Here is a 21,086-nt window from a genome sequence, read left to right on the forward strand (position 1 = left end):
CAATAATGGAATGAAGGAATTCTTAGGAAAGGAGCATTGCTTCAACTGGGTATTGTCATTGCAAATAAAAGGATCCATTCAAATTCTTGCAGTCAGTGGGTTTCTGGGGAAGATGGTTCCTTTTAAGAATATATTTGGACTGGGGAGATGGATGTGACTCTGGAGACCCCTGATCGTCTTCAGATCCACTCACAGAATCTATAGTCTCTGGCATGCTTTTCTGCATTGTTCAGTTCTCTTTCAGCCAGCTTCTTCTGCCTTATCCAGGTCTGTTCCATCTTAGCTTTGACCTGGAAGTGGCCTAGTGGCCACTCTGACCCCTGTCTCCGAATCACATTCCCTCTGCTCCTACTTTTTGTTGTCTTGCCCATTTCTAGTCCTAAAAGTAGGAGTCTTGCTGGACTGGTCCATTTTTGCATGTCAGGCCAGCAGATGCCCGTGCCTACTTCAACCAGCAATGCTGGACTCAGGGAGAGAAGCAGGGGCTGTGGGCAAGGGTGTCCCCCTTGGAAGCAGAGGTATGCTTGTACTCACCATCTTAAGTACACCTGTACAGGGAATAGAGTTAAGTTAGATTTAAGCCAATTGACTAAGAAATTTGAGCTGTATTCAGTAGGCACAATGTTGTGAAATGCTTTCATCAGACCATGGACTGCTGGCTCGACATTCCTTCATGACCTCAGACTCTACCAGGCCACCGGCCAGCAGCCTAACCACTTGTGACTCCAAATCTTTTCCTTTATTTCAGTCTTGTGTTTCACCTGAAAACATCATCACTCCATCCTCAATATGTCTCCATCACTCTCTGCCTATGTTCCCCAGGACTTTCTCATAGAAACCTGTGCTCTTACCTCTTCTAACAGCAGGGAAGGGGATGTATAATAATAACAGTACCTGCCTGTTGTGAGCTGAATTATTTCTCTCCTAAAAAAAAATTCTTATGTAGGTCGGGCATGGTGGTTCAGGCCTGTAATCCCAGCGCTCTGGGAGGCCAAGGTGGGTGGATCACCTGAGGTCAGGATTTCGAGACCAGCCTGGCTGACATGACGAAACTCCATCTCTACTAAAAATACAAAAAATTTAACTGGGCGTGGTGGCGCACACCTGTAGTCCCAGCTACTTGGGAGGCTGAGGCAGGAGAATCGCTTGAACCTCGGAAGCAGAGGTTGCAGCGAGCTGAGACTGGGAAGCAGAGGTTGCAGTGAGCTGAGACCATGCCATTGCACACCCAGGCTGGGCGACAGAGGGAGACTCCATCTCAAAAATAAAAATAAAAATAAAAATCATATGTTGCACTTCTGACCCAAAGTACCTTAGAATGTGGCCTTATTTGAAGATAGGGTCTTTAAAGGAGTAATTAAGTTTAAATGAGATCATTAGGGTGGGCCCTAAACCTGATATGACTGGTGTTCTTATAAGATCAGGATATCTGGATACAGATGTACAGAGAGAAGACTGTGTGAAGACACAGGAAGAAGACAGCCGTCTACAAGCCACGGAGAGAGTGACGCCTTCGCTCACAGTCCTCGGAAGGAATCAACCCTGCCAACACTTTGATCTCAGAGTTTGGGCCTCAAGAACTGTGAGAAAATACATTTCTGTTGGTTAGGTCACCCAGACTATGGTACTTTGCTATGGCATTCCCAGCAGAATAACACACTACCTCATGCAGTTACTGGGAAGATAAAATTGGTTAAGGCCCTTAAAACACTTGGATCAGTACAAGAAGAATCAGCAATTAATTTCCAAACCTCTTAATCCTCCATCTTTCTCTTATTATTATTGCAGAACTCCTATTTGTGCTGCTATATGTGACCTGACATCAAGCTGACTTTTCCAAACCTCCTCAGTGTTCAAAACAAAGAAATGGAGAGCAGTGTTTACCTGCTACCCCTTTCCAGCAACATTCACACAGGAAAGAACTTCAGGAACTAAGTTCAAAGGAGTTGCCTAACAGAAGTTAAATATAAACTCTTAGAATAAATTCAAGGCAGTGTTAACAATTAAAAGTAAAATTTACTATTTCTTCCCATGACCATATAGGATGGAAATTCTTTTTTATTTTATTTTTTATTTTTATTTTTTGAGACAGAGTTTTACTCTTGTCGCCCAGGTTGGAGTTCAATGGCACAATCTCAGCTCACTGCAACCTCTGCCTCCTGGGTTGAAGCAATTCTCCTGCCTCAGCCTCCCGAGTAGCTGGGATTACAGGCATATGCCACCATGTCCGGCTAATTGTGTCTTTTTAGTAGAGACGGGGTTTCGCCATGTTGGTCAGGCTGGTCTCAAACTCCCAACCTCAGATGATCCACCCTCCTCAGCCTCCCAAAGTGCTGGGATTATAGGCGTGAGCCATCGCACCCACCCAGGATAGAAATTCTTAAACAAAGTGTTTATAACACACAGAAGTTCCCCAGTGAGTTTTCAGATATGTCCAGTAATCTGTTGTAAGTAATAAACTAAAGACTATATGCAGTTTACCTTCTCATATAGTGGCAATCTTGCTCATCTATCATTTTTAAAAATAATTTTACTGCTTTTACCATATAATCTACCCTTTTAAAGTGTACAATTCAGGGATTTTTTTAGTATAATTACAGGATTGGCCACCTGTCATTACGTCATTACAATCTAATTTTAGAACATTTTTGTTCCCCCCAAAGAAATTCTGTACCCATGCAGTCATTCTCTATTCCTTCTCGCTCTATCTGCAAGCAACCACTAATCTTTCTGTCTCTAGCTATTTGCCTATTCTAGATATGTATTTATTTATTTTTGAGACAGGGTCACTCTGTCATTCAGGCTGTAGTGTAGTGGTGTGATCATAGCTCACAGCTCACTGCACTGCAGCCTCAACCTCCTGAGCTCAAGTGATCCTCCCACCTAAGCCTCCCAAGTAGCTGGGACTACCAACACGTGCCACCATGCCCTACTAATTTTTTAAAAAAATTTTTTGTGGAGATGGAGTCTCCCTACGTTGCCCGGGCTGGTCTCTAACTCCCGGGCTCAAGAGATCCTCCTGCCTCAGCCTCCCAAAGTGCTATGATTACAAGCGTGAGCCACCATGCCTGGCCTATTCTGGATATTTTCTAGAAATGAAATCATACGGTGTGGTCTTCTATGACTGGCTTTTTTTTTTTTTTTAACCTAGCATAATGTTTTCTGGATCATCCAAGGGATAGCATGTCATTCCTTTTTATTGCCAAATAATATTCCATTGTGAATACACCACATTTTACTTATCCATTCATCGGTATATGTATGAGGGTTTCTACCTTTTAGCTAGTATAAATAATGATGCCATGAATGTTTGTTGACAAGTGTTTGGATGGATATGTATTTTCAGTTCTCTTGGAACTGGAGGAGTGGAATTGCCCAGTCGTCATAAGGTAACTCTATGTTTAACATTTTAAGGAACTGCCAAACTGTTTTGCAAGTGTCTGTGCCATTTTACCAGCGATGTATCAGGATTCCAATTTCTCTACATTCTCATAAACAGTTGTTATATTTTACATTATAGTCATTATTATACCATTATTATGGGTGCAAAGTAGTATCTCATTGTGGTTTTGATTTGCATTACCTGAATGGCTAATGATTTTTAATATCTCTCCATGTGCTCATTAGCCATTTGATATCTTCTTTGGAGAAATGTGTATTCAAATCCTTTGCCCATTTTTCCACTGAATTATTTGTCTTTTATTGAATGATAAATGCTCTTTATATATTCTGGATTCCAGTTTCTTATCAGATGTATGATTTGTAAATATTTTCTCCCATTCTATGTGTTGTTTTCATTTTCTTGACAGCTTTGTTTGTAGCACAAGAGTTTTAACTTTTAGATACAGTTCAGTTCAATGTATCTATTTTTTCTTTTGTCACTTGTGCTTTTGGTTTTGAATCTTAAGAAAACATTATCTGACCTCAGGTCACAAAGATTGACTACTGTATGTTCTTCAAAGAGTGTGATCGTTTTTGGCTCTTACGTTTAGTTTTATAATCTATTTTGAGTTAAACGTGTGTGGTATGAGGCAGGGTTCCAAATTCATTCTTTTCCATGTTGATTCCAGTTGTCCCAACACTATTTGTTGAAACTATTCTTTCTCACTTTGAGTTGTCTTGTCACCTTTGTCAAAAATCAATAAACATAATTAAATGTAAGGGTTAATTTTGGGAATCTCAATTCTATTCTATTGGTCTATGTGTTTTTCTCCTTATACCAGTACTATAATACATTGTCTCGATTACTGTAGCTGTGTTACAATTTTTGAATTTGGGAAGTGAGAATCCTCCAATTTTTTTTTTTTTTTTTTTAAGATTTTTTGGATATTCTGGGTCTTTAGCATTTCCTAATGAATTTTAGGATCATCTTGTCAACTTCTACAAAAAAAGACAACTGGAATTTTGACAGGCATTGTGTTGAATCTGGAGATAAATTTAAAGAGTATTGCCAGCCGGGCAGAGTGGCTCACGCCTGTAATCCCAGCACTTTGTGAGTCCGAGGTAGGTGGATCACTTGAGGTCAGAAGTTTGAGACTCGCCTGGCCAACATGGTGAAACCTCGTGTCTACTGAAAATACAAATATTAGCCGGGCATGGTGGCACGTGCCTGTAGTCCCAGCTAATTTGGAGGCTGAGGCAGGCGAAACAGTTGAGCCTGGGAGGTGGTGGTTGCAGTGAGCCAAGATTGCACCACTGCACTCTAACCTGGGCAAGAGAGCAAGACTCCGTCTCAAAAAAAAAGAGTATTGCCATCTTAGCATCTTGTGATCCATGAATATGAATTGTTTTTCCATTTATTTGACTTATTTCAACAATGTTTTGTAGTTTTCAGTATACAAGTCTTACACTCATTTTATTAACTTTGTTCCAAAGCATTTTATTCTTTTCGATGCTATTGAAAATTGAATTGTTTTCTTAATTTTTGGAATGTTCATTGCTAGTGTGTAGAAACACAACTGATTTTTGTATGGTCTTGTATCCTGTAACCTTACTGAACTCATAGTTAGTTCCAATGCCTCTTTTTTTGGTGGATTCTTTAAGATTTTTTATGTACAAGGTCATGGTATATGGAAATAGAGGTATTTTGTTTCTTTTTTCCAATCTGGGTGCCTTTATTTCTTTTTCTTGCCTGATTCTATGTGCCAGTCCATGAGAACAAACACGCTTATCTTATGCCTGAACTTAGAAGAAAAGCTTTTAGTCTTTCTGAAATATTATCATGTTATTAAATATTATATCAGCTGTGGGTTTTTAATAGATATTCTTTATCAGATTGATGAAGTTCCCTTCCCTTCCTACTTTGTTGGATGGTTAGTTTTGTTTTTTTTTTTAATTATTACTGCGTTTTTAAATCATGAATGGGTTTTAGCTTTTTTTTTTTTCTGAAATCTTTGGTTTTTGTCTTTTATTCCATTGATATAGTATATTACATAAATTAATTTTCAAACGTTAAGCCAACATTGAATTTCTGTGATAAATCCCATTTGGTTATGGTGTATACTTCTTTTCATGTGTGGCTGGATTCCGTTTTCTAGCTCCCCCCCCCCCCCAGAAATTTCGTCTCTATATTCGCCTCTATATTCTTTGGGGATATTAGTCTATAGATTTCTCGTAATGTCACTGTCTGGTTTTGATAATATTAGCCTCATATAACAAGTTAGGAAGTGCTCTCGTTTTTGGAAAAATTGAGAAGAACTGGTCTTAGTTCTTTTAATGTTTGGTAGATTTCACTAGTGAAGTGAAGTGAAGTGATCTGGTCCCAGTCTTTTTTTTTTTTTTTTTGCAAGAAGTTTTAAAATGACCAACTCAATGTCTTTGCTTCATACAGGTCTATTCAGATTTTCTATTTCTTTTTGAGCCAGTTTTGGTAACATTTGTCTTTATAGAAATTTGCCCAGTTTCATCTAGGTTATCTAACTTTTTGGCATACAATAGTGTTTCCATATAACCCTTTTTATTTCCTTGAGGTCATTAGAGATGTTCTCTCTTTTCTTCACATTTGAGTCTTCTCTCCTTTTTTCCTGATCAATCTTGTTAAAGGTTTTCCAAATTTTGTGGATCTTTTCGAAGAACCACCTTTTAATTTTGTTGCTGTTATCTGTTTTTCTATTCTCTGTTTCATTTATTTCTGTTCTTTATTCTTTCCTTCTACTTGTTTTGCATTTAGTTTGCTTTTCTTCTTCAAGCATCTTTTTTTTTTTTTTTTTTTTTTTTTTTTTTGAGACGGAGTCTCGCTGTGTCACCCAGGCTGGAGTGCAGTGGCGCGATCTCGGCTCACTGCAAGCTCCGCCTCCCAGGTTCACGCCATTCTCCTGCCTCAGCCTCCGAGTAGCTGGGACTACAGGCGCCCGCCACCACGCCCGGCTAGTTTTTTTTTTTTTTTGTATTTTTAGTAGAGACGGGGTTTCACCGTGTTAGCCAGGATGGTCTCGATCTCCTGACCTCGTGATCCACCCGCCTCGGCCTCCCAAAGTGCTGGGATTACAGGCTTGAGCCACCGCGCCCGGCCTTCCTTCAAGCATCTTAAGGTCAAGTTTAGATTATTGATTTGAGATCTTTCTTCTTTTTAATATAGGCATTCACAGCTCTAAATTTCCCCCTGTGCACTTTTTTAGCTAGATCCCATAGGTTTTGGTATGTTGTGGTTTTAATTTGTATCTATCTCAAAATATTTTCTAGTTTCCCTTGTGCTTTCTTCTTTGATTCAGTTATTTAGGAGTGTGTGGTTTAACTGATACCATATTGTGTATTTCCTTACACCAATACAGCTTGGTTCCACCTGGCTCCTTTGTGCTCTTATTGTCAAATATATTACATTTCTGTATGTTATAGGACCAACACCGCAATTAGATACCTATTGTTTTGTGCAACTGCTTTTTTAAATCAGTCAAGAGAAGAAAAATGAAGACATGTAATTATGCAGCTTTTATCGTTACCTACATAATTTCCTTTATTGAAGCTCTTTGATGTCCCTGCTCATATATTTCCCCTTCTTGGCTCTGCATAGGTCACTGGTTAGTCAAAGGTTGTGCTTAAGCCCCTTAGTTAGATTTTCATCGTTTACTGTTGGATGTGTGTGTAGTTCAGAGGTTGCTATCACACATTGGGGAATTTACATTTTGTTTGGCTCTACATTCAGCCAGGGACTAGTAACTCGGAGTCCCTCTTTAATCACTCCTGAGATGTCTCCGCCTCAAACATGCACACAGTCTTCCAGACAGTCAGGAATGAGAGCAATTTTAATTTTAAGCCTGGCTTCCTAGACCTCACCCCTGGGTTGGAGTAGCTTATTTTTCTGCCAGTGTTTGCTCAGAGGTTGTGTTCACACCTCTTGTGCCAGTGAGACTGTAAACGACTACCCCATTTTCCTAAAACTTATCTTTATCTTTTCTCTTTTCCCTGCGTGTTCACCTCTTACTTAGCTCTTTAGGAATGCAATTCTAACCTTTACCTTCTCTCCACCAGGCACTCCCTGCACTGAGAGGTTATCTAACTACATGTTTCCTTAGAAATTCTAAGGACCAAATGTTGAACCAAACCAGGCACTCTCTGGGATTCTCCCCCACCAGGAAATTACCTCAAGATGACAGTCACTTTACAACCCAGCTCTGCCCTCGATGGTGGCAGCCAGCAAGTCGCGAGTCACGCAGACCCCGCGCCTCCTCCTCTCCATAGCACTCACTCCAAGTCCCCCTTAAAGGCTCTGCTTTCTGCCATGAAAGCTGAAGCGGTTCCCTTAAGGCAGAAGCCTGTACCTCTTCCCCTCAGCTGAGCTCTGGAATAAAAGTCGCCTTCTTTCTATCAGCCCTCACTCTTATGAACTGGACTGTGCAGGCAATGAGCAGCTGGACTTGCATTTGGTTACAAGCCTTCTGCCTTGTGTTGATTGGTCTGTGCACAGCCTGGGGAAAGCTTTCAGGTCTGCCTAACATCCTGCTCTGACTGGCCTTGAGTGGGTGAAACCTAGTGCACGTGCATAGCCTCCCCAACTCGCAGAATTGACTGGGATCCCGGAATTCGTTGGGATCCCAGCAGCGCTGCTCTGGGCTCTTGCCCTGGTTCTATGAAGCTGCTCTGCCGTTCCACTCAGATTCTGGAGCTCCAGCCTCCTTCGCTGCTCTCCACGCAGTCTCCACCGTTTTGACAACACCCTTAGGCATGCAGTTCTCCAGGTGCTGTTTCAGATAAAGTCAGTTCCCTCAGGCAGAGCTGCAAAGCTCTTTACGCTGACCGCATGCCCTCCCCCAACACCACCACCACCCGGCCTTTTTCTTGGAATGACATCCCTGCTCTGCAGCGGGGCACTGAGGGAGGATAATGTGGCAGCCCTGGTCTTCTTGGTTTGCCTTCCCTGGTATAGAATCTCTGCCCTGTGAGAGAGCTGCAGGGGCAATCAGGCGTCTTATTCGCGGCCTGCTGAAGAGCTTCTGCCCTTTAAGTGCAAGGAGGCCCTAGTCGTGTTAGCTCCCCTTGCTTGGAATAGATCTTCCGCAATAAGGAGCTGCGGCGGATGAGAAATGCCAGCAGCCCCTCCCTCCTGGTAAAAGAAAAACTTCAGCTGAATTCAATGTAAAGGAGTTTAATTGAGCAGCGAACGATTCGCAAATCGGGCAGCCCCCAGAATCACAGCGGATTCACTGAGACTCCAGCACAGCCACGCGGTGGAAGATTTACAGACGAAACAAGGGAAATGATGTACAGAAACCGGCAGTGAGGTACAGAACAGCTGGATTGGTAGCAGGTTGGTGTTTGCCTTATTTCAACAGTTTCAACACGTAGCGGTTTATGAGTGGTTGAAGTATGGCCGCTGGGATTGGCTCAGCCTCCCAAAGTAATTTGTATATTTTTAGTAGAGACGGGGGTTTCACCACGTTGGCTAGGCTAGTCTTGAACTCCTGAAGTCAGGTAATCCACCTCGGTCTCCCAAAGTGCTGGGATTACAGGCATGAAAACCTAAATTAGGTTTTCAATCTTGTCTATTAAGCTAAGTTGCAGTTCATCCACAAGGACTCATATATAGAAGTACGGAGGCCTTCTCGGGCCATATTGAGTTTGCTTTAACTCTCCCAAGGTGAAATTGCAGCCCCAGACAGGGTGTTAAGTGGAGCGGGAATCTCTGTCTTCTTGATCGCGTCTCTTGGTCACATATGCCAGAGCATGGGGCCCAGAATAGAGCTTCTGGAGCTGTAGGGGAGGAGGGGTAGGCAAGGTCGTGGCTCAAAGGCCACAGACCGGCTATTCCTCTTGCCAGTGTTTAGTACCTTTTTTTTTCTTTCTTTCTTTCTTTTTTTTTTTTTTTTTTTGAGACAGGGTCTCACTCTGTTGCCCAGGCTGGTGATCTCCGCTGACTGCAACCTCCGCCTCCTAGGTTCAAGAGATTCTCCTGCCTCAGCCTCCCAAATAGCTGTGATTACAAGTGCCTACCACCATGCCTGGCTAATTTTTGTATTTTTAGTAGAGACAGGGTTTCGTCATGTTGGCCAGGCTGGTCTCAAACTCCTGACCTCAGGTGATCTGCCCACCTCAAGCTCCCAAAGTTCTGGGATTACGGGAGTGAGCCATCATGCCTGGCTGTTTATACATTTTCTCAAAGACTGTTTCTCCATCTGCTGTGTGTTTTAGGACAATTTCTGGAGACTTTATGACTTGTTTGTATTTTGCTTTTTACAATACTTTTCAGCTGGGCGCAGTGGCTCACACCTGTAATACCAGCACTTTGGGAGGCCCAGGTGGGCAGATCACTTGAGGTCAGGAGCTTGCGGCCAGCCTGGCCAACTTGGCGAAACCACGTATCTACTAAAAATACAAAAATTAGCCGGGTGTGGTGGTGCACACCTGTAGTCTGAGCTAATCAGGAGACTGAGGCAGGAGAAACGCTTGAACCCGGGAGGCAGAGATTGCATGAGCTGATACCATGCCACTGCACTCCAGCCTGGATGACAGAATGAGACTCTGTCTCAAAAATAAAAATTAATTAATTAATTAATTTAATTAAATGTTTTTCCCCAGTGAAATGGCTGTTTTGCTGGGGAGAATTTCAACGGAGCTGCGTTCTGTGTCCCTTCCATTCTGGAAGTCCTGCTCATTCGCCAGCGAGGGATGTTTTCCGGAGTAGGAAAGAGTGGCTGCATTTCTAGTTGGCAGGACATTACATAAACCCCTTGACACACACACTGGGTATGTGGCCTGTACCCAACTTCATTTCATGCCGTGATTTCTCAAGCACCAAGCATAAAATAAACCCAAGCAATTTGTTCTGTTCTATGCGTACCGAATCGGTTAGCAAGACTTGGCTTTTATTTCTAATGAGGGAAACATGCGGGTTCACTTTTTCAATTTGGTGTCAGTAAAACATTCCAAGAGAAAGTATTCTACCCATAAGGACCTCCTGAAAAACGTGAAAGTTTTCACAAATCCAATACATTTTCCCAAGTTTCAGAGTTACACTGATGTGACAAGGCTGTGCTGAAACAAATGTTAAGAATGCACAACTTCCTTTACTTTTCAAATTTTAAAAATATTAGTTTTATAATATAATAATTGTTCTATAATCTCCCAATAAGTCTTTCTGGCAGAAATTTTAAAACTGGAGGAAGTATCCTTTTATTTCTTACTTCATTTGTTTATTTATTTTGAGACAGGGTCTAACCCTGTTTCCCAGGCTGGACTGCAGTGGCCCAATCACAGCTCACTGCAGCCTTGACCTCCCAAGCCTCAGGTGATCCTCTTGCCTCAGCCTCCCAAGTAGCTGGGACTATGCCACCGTGCCTGGCTAATTTTTGTATTTTTAGTAGATATGGGTTTTTGACATGTTGCCCAGACTGTTAATTTTTGTATTTTTACTATGGGTTTTTGCCATGTTGCCTAGACTGGTCTCCAACTCCTGGGCTGAAATGATCCACCCACATCAGCCTCCCAAAGTTCTCCCGCAGGCATTAGCCACTGCACCTGGCCATCTTTAAAAGCTTCTGTGTTCCTTCAGACTTACTCAGCAAATCACCTGGTTTCTCCCATGGGTTGCATTCATCAGTCGGATCACATTAGACCAGGAGTCCCGGACAGTCTAGTTTCATTATATTATGCAGACTTTCACATACCAGTTTCATCATTTTTACCATATCTTCACATTTTTTTCTATACCTGTGTATCGCCTGCACTTATTAAAACTTTTTTGTAGGCCGGGCGCGGTGGCTCAAGCCTGTAATCCCAGCACTTTGGGAGGCCGAGGTGGGCGGATCACAAGGTCAGGAGATCGAGACCACAGTGAAACCCCGTCTCTACTAAAAATACAAAAAATTAGCCGGGCGCGGTGGCGGGCGCCTGTAGTCCCAGCTACTCAGGAGGCTGAGGCAGGAGAATGGCGTGAACCCAGGAGGCGGAGCTTGCAGTGAGCCGAGATCGCGCCACTGCACTCCAGCCTGGGCAACAGCGTGAGACTCCGTCTCAAAAAAAAAAAAAAAAACTTTTTTGTAATACACTTTTAAGTATTTATTTCTTCTTTTTTTTTTTTTTTTTTTTTTTTTTTTTGAGACAGAGTCTTGCTCTGTTGCCCAGGCTGGAGTGCAGTGGCACAATCTCGGCTCATTGCAAGCTCCGCCTCCCGGGTTCCCGCCATTCTCCTGCCTCAGCCTCCCCAGTAGCTGGGACTATAGGCACCCGCCACCACGCCTGGCTAATTTTTTGTATTTTTTAGTAGAGACGGGGTTTCACCGTGTTAGCCAGGATGGTCTCGATCTCCTGACCTCATGATCTGCCCACCTTGGCCTCCCAAAGTGCTGGGATTACAGGCATGAACCACTGCGCCCGCCCAAGTATTTCTTTCTAAATGCGTTCATTTTTAAAGCAAATGTTTTATCACTCGTGCAAATAGCCAATTAATATAATGAAAACAAAAATTAAACATTCTAGCTAGATACTGTTAAAGGCTCTGAACTTGAGGCCTGCTTTCTCTGTATAAAGAGAGCTATGAAATAAAATAGCTGTATTTGATTAGTGCTTACTGTCAGAAGCACTTTATACATGGTACCTCATTTAATATTTATAACCATTGTATGAGGTAGATTGTTTCCCCATTTTACACAAGAGGAAGCTAAGTGATACTGGGTCTGTGTCCCCCCTGAAATCTCATGTCAAATTACAGTACCCGAGGTTGGAGGTGGGTTCTGGCGGGTGGTGACTGGATTATGGGGGTGGATTTCCCCTTTGATGCTGTTCTTGCCATAGTGAGTGAGTTATTTTGAGATCTGGTTGTTTAAGTGTGTAGCCCCGCGCCCCCGGCCCCGCTTCTTCCTACTCCAGTCCTATAAGACGTGTCTGGTTCCCTTTCATCTTCTGCCATGATTGAAAGTTTCATGGGGTCTCAGAAGCCATCATGCTTCCTGCACAGCCTGCAAAACGGTGAGCCAGTTAAACCTCCTTTCTTTATAAATTACCCAGTCTTAAGCATTTCTTTTTCTTTTTCTTTTTTTGAGATAGTCTCTCTCTGTCGCCCAGGCTGGAGTGCAGTAGCACGATCTTGGCTCACTGCAACCTCTGCCTCCTGGGTTCCAGCGGTTCGCCCACCTCAGCCTCCCGAGTAGCTGGGATCACAGTTACCCACCATCATGTCTGGCTAATTTTTGTATTTTTGTAGAGACAGGGTTTCACCATGTTGGCCAGGCTGGTCTTGAACTCCTGACCTCAGGCAATCCACCTGCCTTGACCTCCCAAAATGCTGGGATTACAGGCGTAAGCCACTGCGCCCAGCCAAGTATTTCTTTATAGCAGTGTGAGAACGGACTAATACTCTGAGGTATAAGATAGAATAAATGGCAGAGGCAGTGGATCAAGCAGCATTAACATAAGCAACTCCATCTTAGAAAAAGACTCCATCTTACATTTTAAAAGGCATCATGCCGACAGGGACCAGATGTTCACCTAATCAACAGACACTGCACCCAACCAGATAAGGACAAAACCAGACATACTTTTCCACTATCAGTCCTCACCAAAGTACTCTGGAGAGCAGGACCTCGCCAGCTCAAAACAGCCATCTTAACAGACACTGTCTTGCTGTCACTTGTGATAAGCACCTGGCATCCACCTCTGAAGTCTGTGCCCACATAAAAGACTCTTCCTTGCAAGATCTTGATGGACAGCCTGGACAAAGCCAGGACATTCTTTTTGTCTACATTGCTCTTCCTGAACTGATTAACCCTTTCCCTCATCCCTTTTCTCTTGATTTTTTATTGTTGTTGTTGTTGCTGAGACAGAGTCTCACTCTGCTGCCCAGGCTGGAGTGCAGTGGCACCATCTCGGCTCACTGCAACCTCTGCCTCTCAGGTTCAAGCAATTCTCCAGCTTCAGCCTCCAAAGTAGCTGGGGTTACAGGTGTACACCACCACACCTGGCTAATTTTTGTATTTTTAGTAGAGACAGGATTTCACTACATTGGCCAGGCTGGTCTCAAACTCCTGACCTCAAGCGATCTGCCCGCCTTGGCTTCCCAATGTGCTCGGATTACAGACGTGAGCCCCTGCACCCGGCCTCTCTTGATGTAAAATTTACTTTATTTGATGTGGAATGTTTAATCTATAACATTTATATATCCATTAAGCATACCACACTATGTATGGTTTGCAATGTTGACTGACTTGTGGAATGGTTTGACCCTCACAGCTTGACTACTGAGTGAATGGGTTATAGTAAGGAGACTCGCCTCCTTGGTAATTCTATGTAGCTCGTGGCTTCTGTGATTGAAATAGCATCAATACCAGTCTGACACTGTGGAAAGACACAAACATGTGTGGACCTGGTTGTCTGACCTTGAGAGGCTCAGGATAGCCAGGATTCAAATAGAGGCAGGCAGGAGTCAGGGCACCTAGCTGCCTCCTACATAATGCAAAAGACAAGTGATTATGATTTGATGCCATCTATGCCTCAATTACGAATGCCTGAGATTGCATTGGAGTACATGGCCCTACTTTGGAAACGCTGGTCTGGGGGATGTCCAGACGGCTCTGAGGAAAGGTGTCTTCCTTCCACACTCAGATACACATGAAAATGCTGCACATTCTCTCAGCTTTTGGAGATTCACACTTTGCATTGGTATCTAAAAGGTTCTCAAAGTCCTGCAGCAAAGACTCTATTAAGCTTTCTTTTTCTTTTTTAGAGACAGGGTCTCATTCTGTTGTCCAGGCTGGAGTGCAGTGGTGTGATCATGGCTCACTGCAGCCTCGACCTACTGGACTCAAGTGATCCTCTTGCTTCAGCCTCCTGAGTAGCTGGGGCATGTGCCACCACACCTGGCTATTTTTTTTTTTTTTTTTTTGAGATGGAGTCTTGCTCTGTTGCCCAGGCTGGAGTACAGTGGCACGATCTCGGCTCACTGCAAGCTCCGCCTCCCAGGTTCATGCCATTCTCCTGCCTCAGCCTCCCGAGTAGCTGGGACTACAGGCGCCCGCCAACATGCCCGGCTAATTTTTTTGTATTTTTTTCAGTAGAGACGGGGTTTCACCGTGTTAGCCAGGATGGTCTTGATCTCCTGACCTCCTGATTCACCCACCTCGGCCTCCCAAAGTGCTGGGATTACAAGTGTGAGCCACCGCACCTGGCCCCCTTTTTTTTTTTTTTTTTTGTAGAAATGAGGTCTCACTGTGTTGCTCAGGCTGGCCTCAAACTCCTGAGGTCAAGCGATCCTCCCATCTCAGCTTCCTGAGTAGCTGGGGCTACAAGCATGCCACCATGCCCGGCTGATTAAAAGAAATTTTTTTTGGTAGAGATGGGGATCTCACCATGTTGCCCAGTTTGGTCTCAAACTCTTGACTTCAAGCAATCCTTCCTCCTCAGCCTTCCAAAGTGGTGGAGTTACAGGCATGAGCCACTGTGCCGGCCTCTTTTAAGCTTTCTTTAATGCAGCATTTCCTATTGGATCTCAGAATCATTTTAAAGAGAGCATGTATTTGTACCTCAGGAGACACAAATGTTCCATGACGCAGTCTAAATTCCTCTCAGCATTTAGAATAACATTCATTTCATTCAAAAATATTCCTAGTTTTTAAAGATGAAGAAGGTATTGCTTCCCTGAAAGAGGCTACAAATATTCAAATAGGGTTTCTGTTTCCAGGTGAATTTTCTCATGCCGTCGAACACAGATCACTTCAGGTCATCATTTTCTAACCGCCCGTCCAGTCCTTCCACACCCCCTTCCGACTTGGCAGCAGCAGCAGCATTTCCACCAGGTGACGGCCTTTGTCACTGCCAGTTCCACTGGGGGACACCGGCAGCCATGGGCAAAGGAAGCCCTGGGCATTTGAATTTGGCACAGAAGCTGCCACCATGTGTCAGGCACTCTGTATTCAAAGAGTGAAAGGAAAATAGAATCTCGGAATCCCAAACTCAGGATGGCAAAGGGAAAGTTCAGCGTGGGAACTGAGTCACACAAAAACTGCTGTTCCTTCTGTTCCCAGACAGCTGTAATTTCACCATCTCATGTCACAGCCTTATTTCCTTTACTCCCTCTTTAAACGTTAACTTTATCTTGTGTAAAATGAAGATTTACTGAGCTGGAGACAATGCATAATTGCTTTTTTCCTCTACTCCCTCTTTTCACAGGTAAAATGTAAATTTACTGAAGCTAATCAGAGCCTCACAAGAAGGTAAGCATCTGCCTCATTGCCTACCCTCCCTATTTTTCCCTCTTGCTTGCTCTTTCCCTTTTAAATATCAAAGTTCCCAAAACCCCTTTGGAAAAAGCACAGGCCACAGATGCTTCTGTGATCTGTGTTTTTCCCGGGAGTGTCCTTGATCTTGGCTAAATAAACCTCAAATCGATTGAGACCTGCCTCAGTCACCTTTTGGTTTACAAAAGTTCAGTGAACCTGAAAGTTCTTTCAAAAAGCTCACAAAAGGGGGAAATTGCCTTAGAAGAGAACGACATATGTGATAAGTAATGCACTTCTAATTGTCACCACTGACACCTGCTTCCGTGTGGCCTGCTCAGAACTCAGTTTCTTGATGAAGAAAGAGAAGGCCCAAATTGATGTGTGCTCAATTGCACGACCTTCACCAGGAAGAGGGAGGCAGTGGCATAGAGTGAGTGCTTGGGGTTGCTGGATGCAGCCGTAGAGCCACACCTCTCCCACGTGGGATGCACCTCTTGTGACACTTCTCTTTTGGAAATTCTAACTGCCTCATGGTTTAGAAGTGGCTTTGAATTCTGGGCACCCCACGGCTCTACCTGCCTTGTCAGGAGTCTTGCAGGGAGGCCCTCCCGGTCTGAGGCAATCCCTTCTTCCCTGTATTGCTCTGTCTTCAGGGCAGGGCTCCTCTTGTTACAGTAGGTAGCCAGACAGACATGAGCAGGGCAGAAGAAACCCCCCCAGCAACCATCAGGTGAGAAGGTCAGGTGGTTGTTACACTGTGTTTCTAAAATAATAATTGGTTACAGCCGGTGCCAGGGAAAGGCAGGCTCCCAATACATAGAAAACACCTAAAACTGGTGATCAGATGCTTTCAGGTAAGTGGTCAGGAGCTGGGTGAGTGGGCTCAAGCATGCGCATTAAGAAGCAAAATGGCGGCGCTTAACTGGTATAGGACCTAGAAGGTCCTATACCTTCAACTAGTAAGGGAAGAAAACCTCAGGTGAGCATGCGCACAACTCCAGTAATTCACTGCGCATGCGCCCCCTCCCAAGCGCTGACAGGCCACTGCACATGTGGACAGCCGACCCCAGGGGAAGAATCAGGGGAGGCCTCGGGAAAAATGCCAACGTATAAAACCCCAGGTCAAAGGTCAAACTGTGCACCTGATCTCTCAGGCCGCCTGCTTGGCCCTCTTCCAAGTGTACTTCTTTTCGTTCCTGTTTTAAAGCTTTGTAATAAACTTTCCCTCCGGCCCTAAAACTTGCCTGGGTCTCTCCCGCTGTCTTGTGCCCCTTGGTTGAATTCTTTCTGAGGAGGCAAGAATTGAGGTTGCTGCAGACCTGTTATGGATTCACTGCTGTTAACCCCCTGGCCTTGGTCCTTACTTCTCTTTGCCTTTTAAACAATATGGAGGACTAAATCCTCTGACGGGTACCTGAGGGGCCTGCTCTTCCAGTTTGCAAATAGGGCACCCTGGGGCAATATGTAGCAGGTGGTGGTAGGACTTCTGCTAAGAGCCTTTGAAAGACAAATCAGGGGAACTTCCAAACCTACCAGAAATTTAACAGCTGTGACTTAGGAATATAGTGGATCATTGGAAAAAAAAAAAAAAAAAGAAACATTTAAGAGAGCGGATATTCAAGAGTTACATCCTCAGCCTTAAAACAGAGGCAGTTTTAAAACAGGGACTCTTTCGGGGACCAACTACCAAACAGATGAGAGCTACCACCACCCACCTCCCACAGCTCCAACAGTACCACTAAGAACTAAAACTATAAAACAGTCATTCCTTAACTGACAGAATTAAAAGTAAAAACAAAATGAACAAAATCAGAAATAATGAAGCTCTGGGAATACAACTGCTTAACCATTTCTTTGTATTTTTATTGATTTTTTTTTTTTTTTAAATTTCTGCCCAGTTACGACAACGAAATGGGAAACCACAATTACAATTCACAAATCATGGCATGAAAAACAACACACACCCCATCAGGAATTACACCAAACCCTTTCCTTTTTATTCATTCAAAAGAGAGTCCAATACACAAGTGTCAAATACGAGCACTGTCATTTTATTTTTTTTTCTTAGAAGGGGGAAAACATTTATTTTGGCAGTGCTTTACAATTCCTGGAAGTGGTTTTGATACCACAAGTTGCAGGAATAGAAACCCTAACAAACTTGGAGGGCATTTGTTTGAGAGGCAAGGGACGCCTTGCTTAGAAAACATTCCTCTTGTGCTTAGTGAATCGCCTGTCGCCTCGGTGGGCTGCTGTGTCTTTCCAGGTGTTGAAAGAGAAAACAGAATTTCTTGCATAGACAGCTGAAGAGTCCTGTAGAGCAGAGTGATTTTTCTATCTCCAACCCTCCTCCCACCCTGAAACAAATTCGCAAGCTTCTCTGGAGCATCTTTTGGTCACATGACCCTCTATCATGGTAACCCTTTTGCTAAGACACGTGTGACACCAAGGTTTCTTCTGACACTGCTTCTCTAGGGTTCAGATGACAGCACAAAACATCACTTGTCAAAAATATTAGATATTATGAATGTGGGCGTTTATGTTCATAACAGCAAATACTTTGCAGGGTGTGTCACCAAAAGGAGCATTTTCGTCATTTAATATGGTCCCTCGGGAGTTAGCCCAAAATCATACAAATAAGTCTTTTTCTAAAGACGGGTCAAAGTTGGTTAATTTGACAGTTGAGGAACTGTCTCATGCCAATTAAAAAACTCTTACTGCCCAACTATTCAATGGTCCAAAAAGCAATGACGTTACCATTCAGTTTTACACACATGCACACGCACACACAGACGCGCACACACACACACGAGAACTGTGACAAAAGGATTCACCAGATTGATCGTGTGACTGTGTTCTAAAAGAAAACAAACTCTCAAACTTCAGGTGTCCTATTCAAGTACTAAAAAAATGCAAACATAGTCTGATCCCATTTGATTTTTATGATCACAATAAATCATTCTCTGAACTGCAGGTTCTGGAGCCAGTGAAATCAACGCCTGGGGCACAAAATATTCTACAAAAATCGGTGTGTGATTTCTAGCAGGGCAGCCGCTTGCTCGTTACTTCTTTTAAAAAACATGTTGAGACTGTGGCCTTCCAAGAGTCAATACTTGACGAAAGAAGTAAAAGAGTAGTGAGTACCAGCAACTCACTCTTTTTGTCTGACGCTGGCGAGAAGCAGTCAGTTTTATACATTTTCAATCAACCCACGGAGGAGGCAAATGTAAACAGAGTTTTTTACACTCTCCGAAAAACGTGTTACTACTGTAGCATATGCTGTTTGGCCCAATTAAAAGGAGAATGGAGAGCAATTTGTTTGGTTTGCTTTTTAAGTTTTACCTCCTGAAGATTTTAAAACGAGGGTTTTACTAGTTCTTGGCAGGAGACTGTCCAATCAGAGGTTCTGTATTTATAAATAACCCATGTGGGATTATGCTCTCCAGTGAGCATAACTGGAGTCTAAATTCACAACCTTAAGGTCTGACAGCCAGATGTGAAAGGTCTGCAAAGAGCTCTGCTAATAAGTAATATGTTTGCAAAGTGCTCTGCTAAGTAAGGTACTTATTAGGCAGAGCACTTTGTAAGATTCAGAACTGACTCCTGATTATCTTAAGCCATTAAAAGACTCAAGTTTTGCATGGACTTTTTGTCCTCTTTGGCCCCTGAGTGTGCCCCATCTCTGCCCGGCACTAATGACGTGTGGAAAGCAAGGATTTCCCACCAGCGTGCCCGATCATTTATATAGGCAGGACCTTTATTGAAAAGAAGGGAAGGGACACGGTCTTAAATGCACATTTAAGGTTCTTTCTGATTATTGGCAATCTCTATGAACCAACACTTAATCCATGGGCTAACAGAGTTTTTTTTTTTTTTTTTTTTTTTTTTTAAAGCTGAGGAGGATTAAAGAATAAAGAAAAAACAAAAAAGTCTTATACTAAAATAAGAAATCAGCCCCATCTTGGCACAGTTCTCATGCAGAATATTGCACCCAGTGTGAACTAACGCTAGAAGCTTCAAACTGTATAAATTTAAATGTATTTGCATATTATAAAAATAAAGATAAACATATACATATTTTACACTAGTTATGGAACAGCAATGAACGTCAGTCGATCCCTCTTTCACATTTAACAGAACTGAAATCTGAGTGCTCTAAATACTGCCACCTGTACTGTAACTATGGCTTATATGTGCACGGAAAACAAAATCCCTGAGAAGCCATTCGACTTTTTTTTTTTTTCTTTTCTTCAAGTAGCGCGCTCCTTGGAGGATCACAGTTCTGAGGTTCAGGTTGTAAAACATTTGCTCCATCTTCTCGCCCATGCTTCCCCCCCACCCCCTCCCCACCTCTTCCCCAATCTTCCAAAAAGCATCCTGCAAGCACGCGTTGTCACTCAAGTTCACAGAACACGCTGGGGGGAGTGCAGAGGGTCTGCCAGGTGCAAAAAATGGTCCAGGTGTTCAGATGCTCTCTTTTCTCCATGGAAATTCCACAGCCACAAACATCACTGGTTTCTGTGCTTTTCACCAACGTTCTTCCTGTATGGGTGGACAAGAAGAAAGCACAGAGATGACAAAAAGGTACTGGACAATGCTACCCTCAATAAGAAAAGGAAGTGATGATAGAAATCTATTTTCTCACATATTTTCATTTCTACTTCTAGGACTCATTATAAATATGTAAATGTCAGGCAACTAATGTCCCCACAAAGGAAAGAGTCATTTTAGCAGTCTATTTGCCAAACATTTTTGTTGGTGTGTTAAGCTCAGTTCAGCTATAAAGAGGGAACTGTACTAATTGGCTGTCACCACTTATTCCACTGTAATTTTATAGCTTAACTAGACCTCTAATTAACAACCCAAAACTCTAACCACGGAACTGTTTCCTTTCAATAAACACGCACAGTCACACATAGACACACACCAAATAATCCTCTAGGAGAAGGGATATATACTAAAAAGTGAGATGTCTGTCCACCTAAAATGCATGATTTTACTTAAAATGTTATACGTTAAGTTGTCCTCGAAAATCTGGAGTCTGATCAATATAGAATGAAGAGACTACTGCAGCCTCAGCAAATAAACAAAGCGGCATTCAGTTCCAGTAAAATGGTTATAGGAAAAATATCAAGTGTTTTTCTCATTTTTGCTTCCCTACAATGACACGTGATGGAATGTTTTGTAAAGTGTGTGTGTGTTTTTTTAAGCAACTTTCAATAAAATACACAAAGATATTGAAAGGAAAGGAAACAGGAGTTACGATTCGTTTTCCGCAATCCCCCATCTCTCGTTAGGAGACAGTGATTTCATGGACACTGATAATTCAGCATCTGCCTAAACACTTCTCCAGTCCCTACAGGATTCAGCCATGGGCTCGTTCAAGCATGATAATAATGACATCACCAAAACAAACAAACCAAGAAAAACAAAAACCTCTCATTT

At 43.0% G+C, this 21,086-nt stretch overlaps 1 protein-coding gene and 1 long non-coding RNA gene across 10 annotated transcripts in view; one reads left to right on the plus strand and one right to left on the minus strand.

Annotated features, from left to right (window-relative positions):
• The window catches only part of LOC105491143 (uncharacterized), a 33,132-nt gene extending 14,379 nt beyond the window's left edge, over positions 1–18,753 (plus strand). For 3 of the 8 annotated variants that reach the window (XR_011607247.1, XR_011607240.1, XR_011607244.1), the window contains 4 exons: positions 3,347–3,389; positions 7,468–8,743; positions 15,595–15,638; positions 18,616–18,753. This is a non-coding gene — a long non-coding RNA (uncharacterized lncRNA). Of the gene's footprint in view, positions 1–3,346; positions 3,390–7,467; positions 8,744–15,106; positions 15,222–15,594; positions 15,639–18,615 lie in introns of all 8 variants that reach the window. The other 5 variants (XR_011607243.1, XR_011607246.1, XR_011607242.1 and 2 more) reach the window with 4 other exon arrangements.
• The window catches only part of LOC105491142 (multifunctional ROCO family signaling regulator 1), a 109,219-nt gene continuing 105,619 nt past the window's right edge, over positions 17,487–21,086 (minus strand). For both annotated transcript variants that reach the window (XM_011757300.2, XM_071068640.1), the window contains one exon: positions 17,487–20,183. In XM_011757300.2, coding sequence (XP_011755602.2) covers positions 20,150–20,183 — 34 coding nt within the window. In that variant the 3' untranslated portion in view covers positions 17,487–20,149. The remainder of the gene's footprint in view (positions 20,184–21,086) is intronic.

This window comes from Macaca nemestrina, chromosome 8, assembly GCF_043159975.1.
Source record: "Macaca nemestrina isolate mMacNem1 chromosome 8, mMacNem.hap1, whole genome shotgun sequence".
Lineage (NCBI taxonomy): Eukaryota > Metazoa > Chordata > Mammalia > Primates > Cercopithecidae > Macaca > Macaca nemestrina.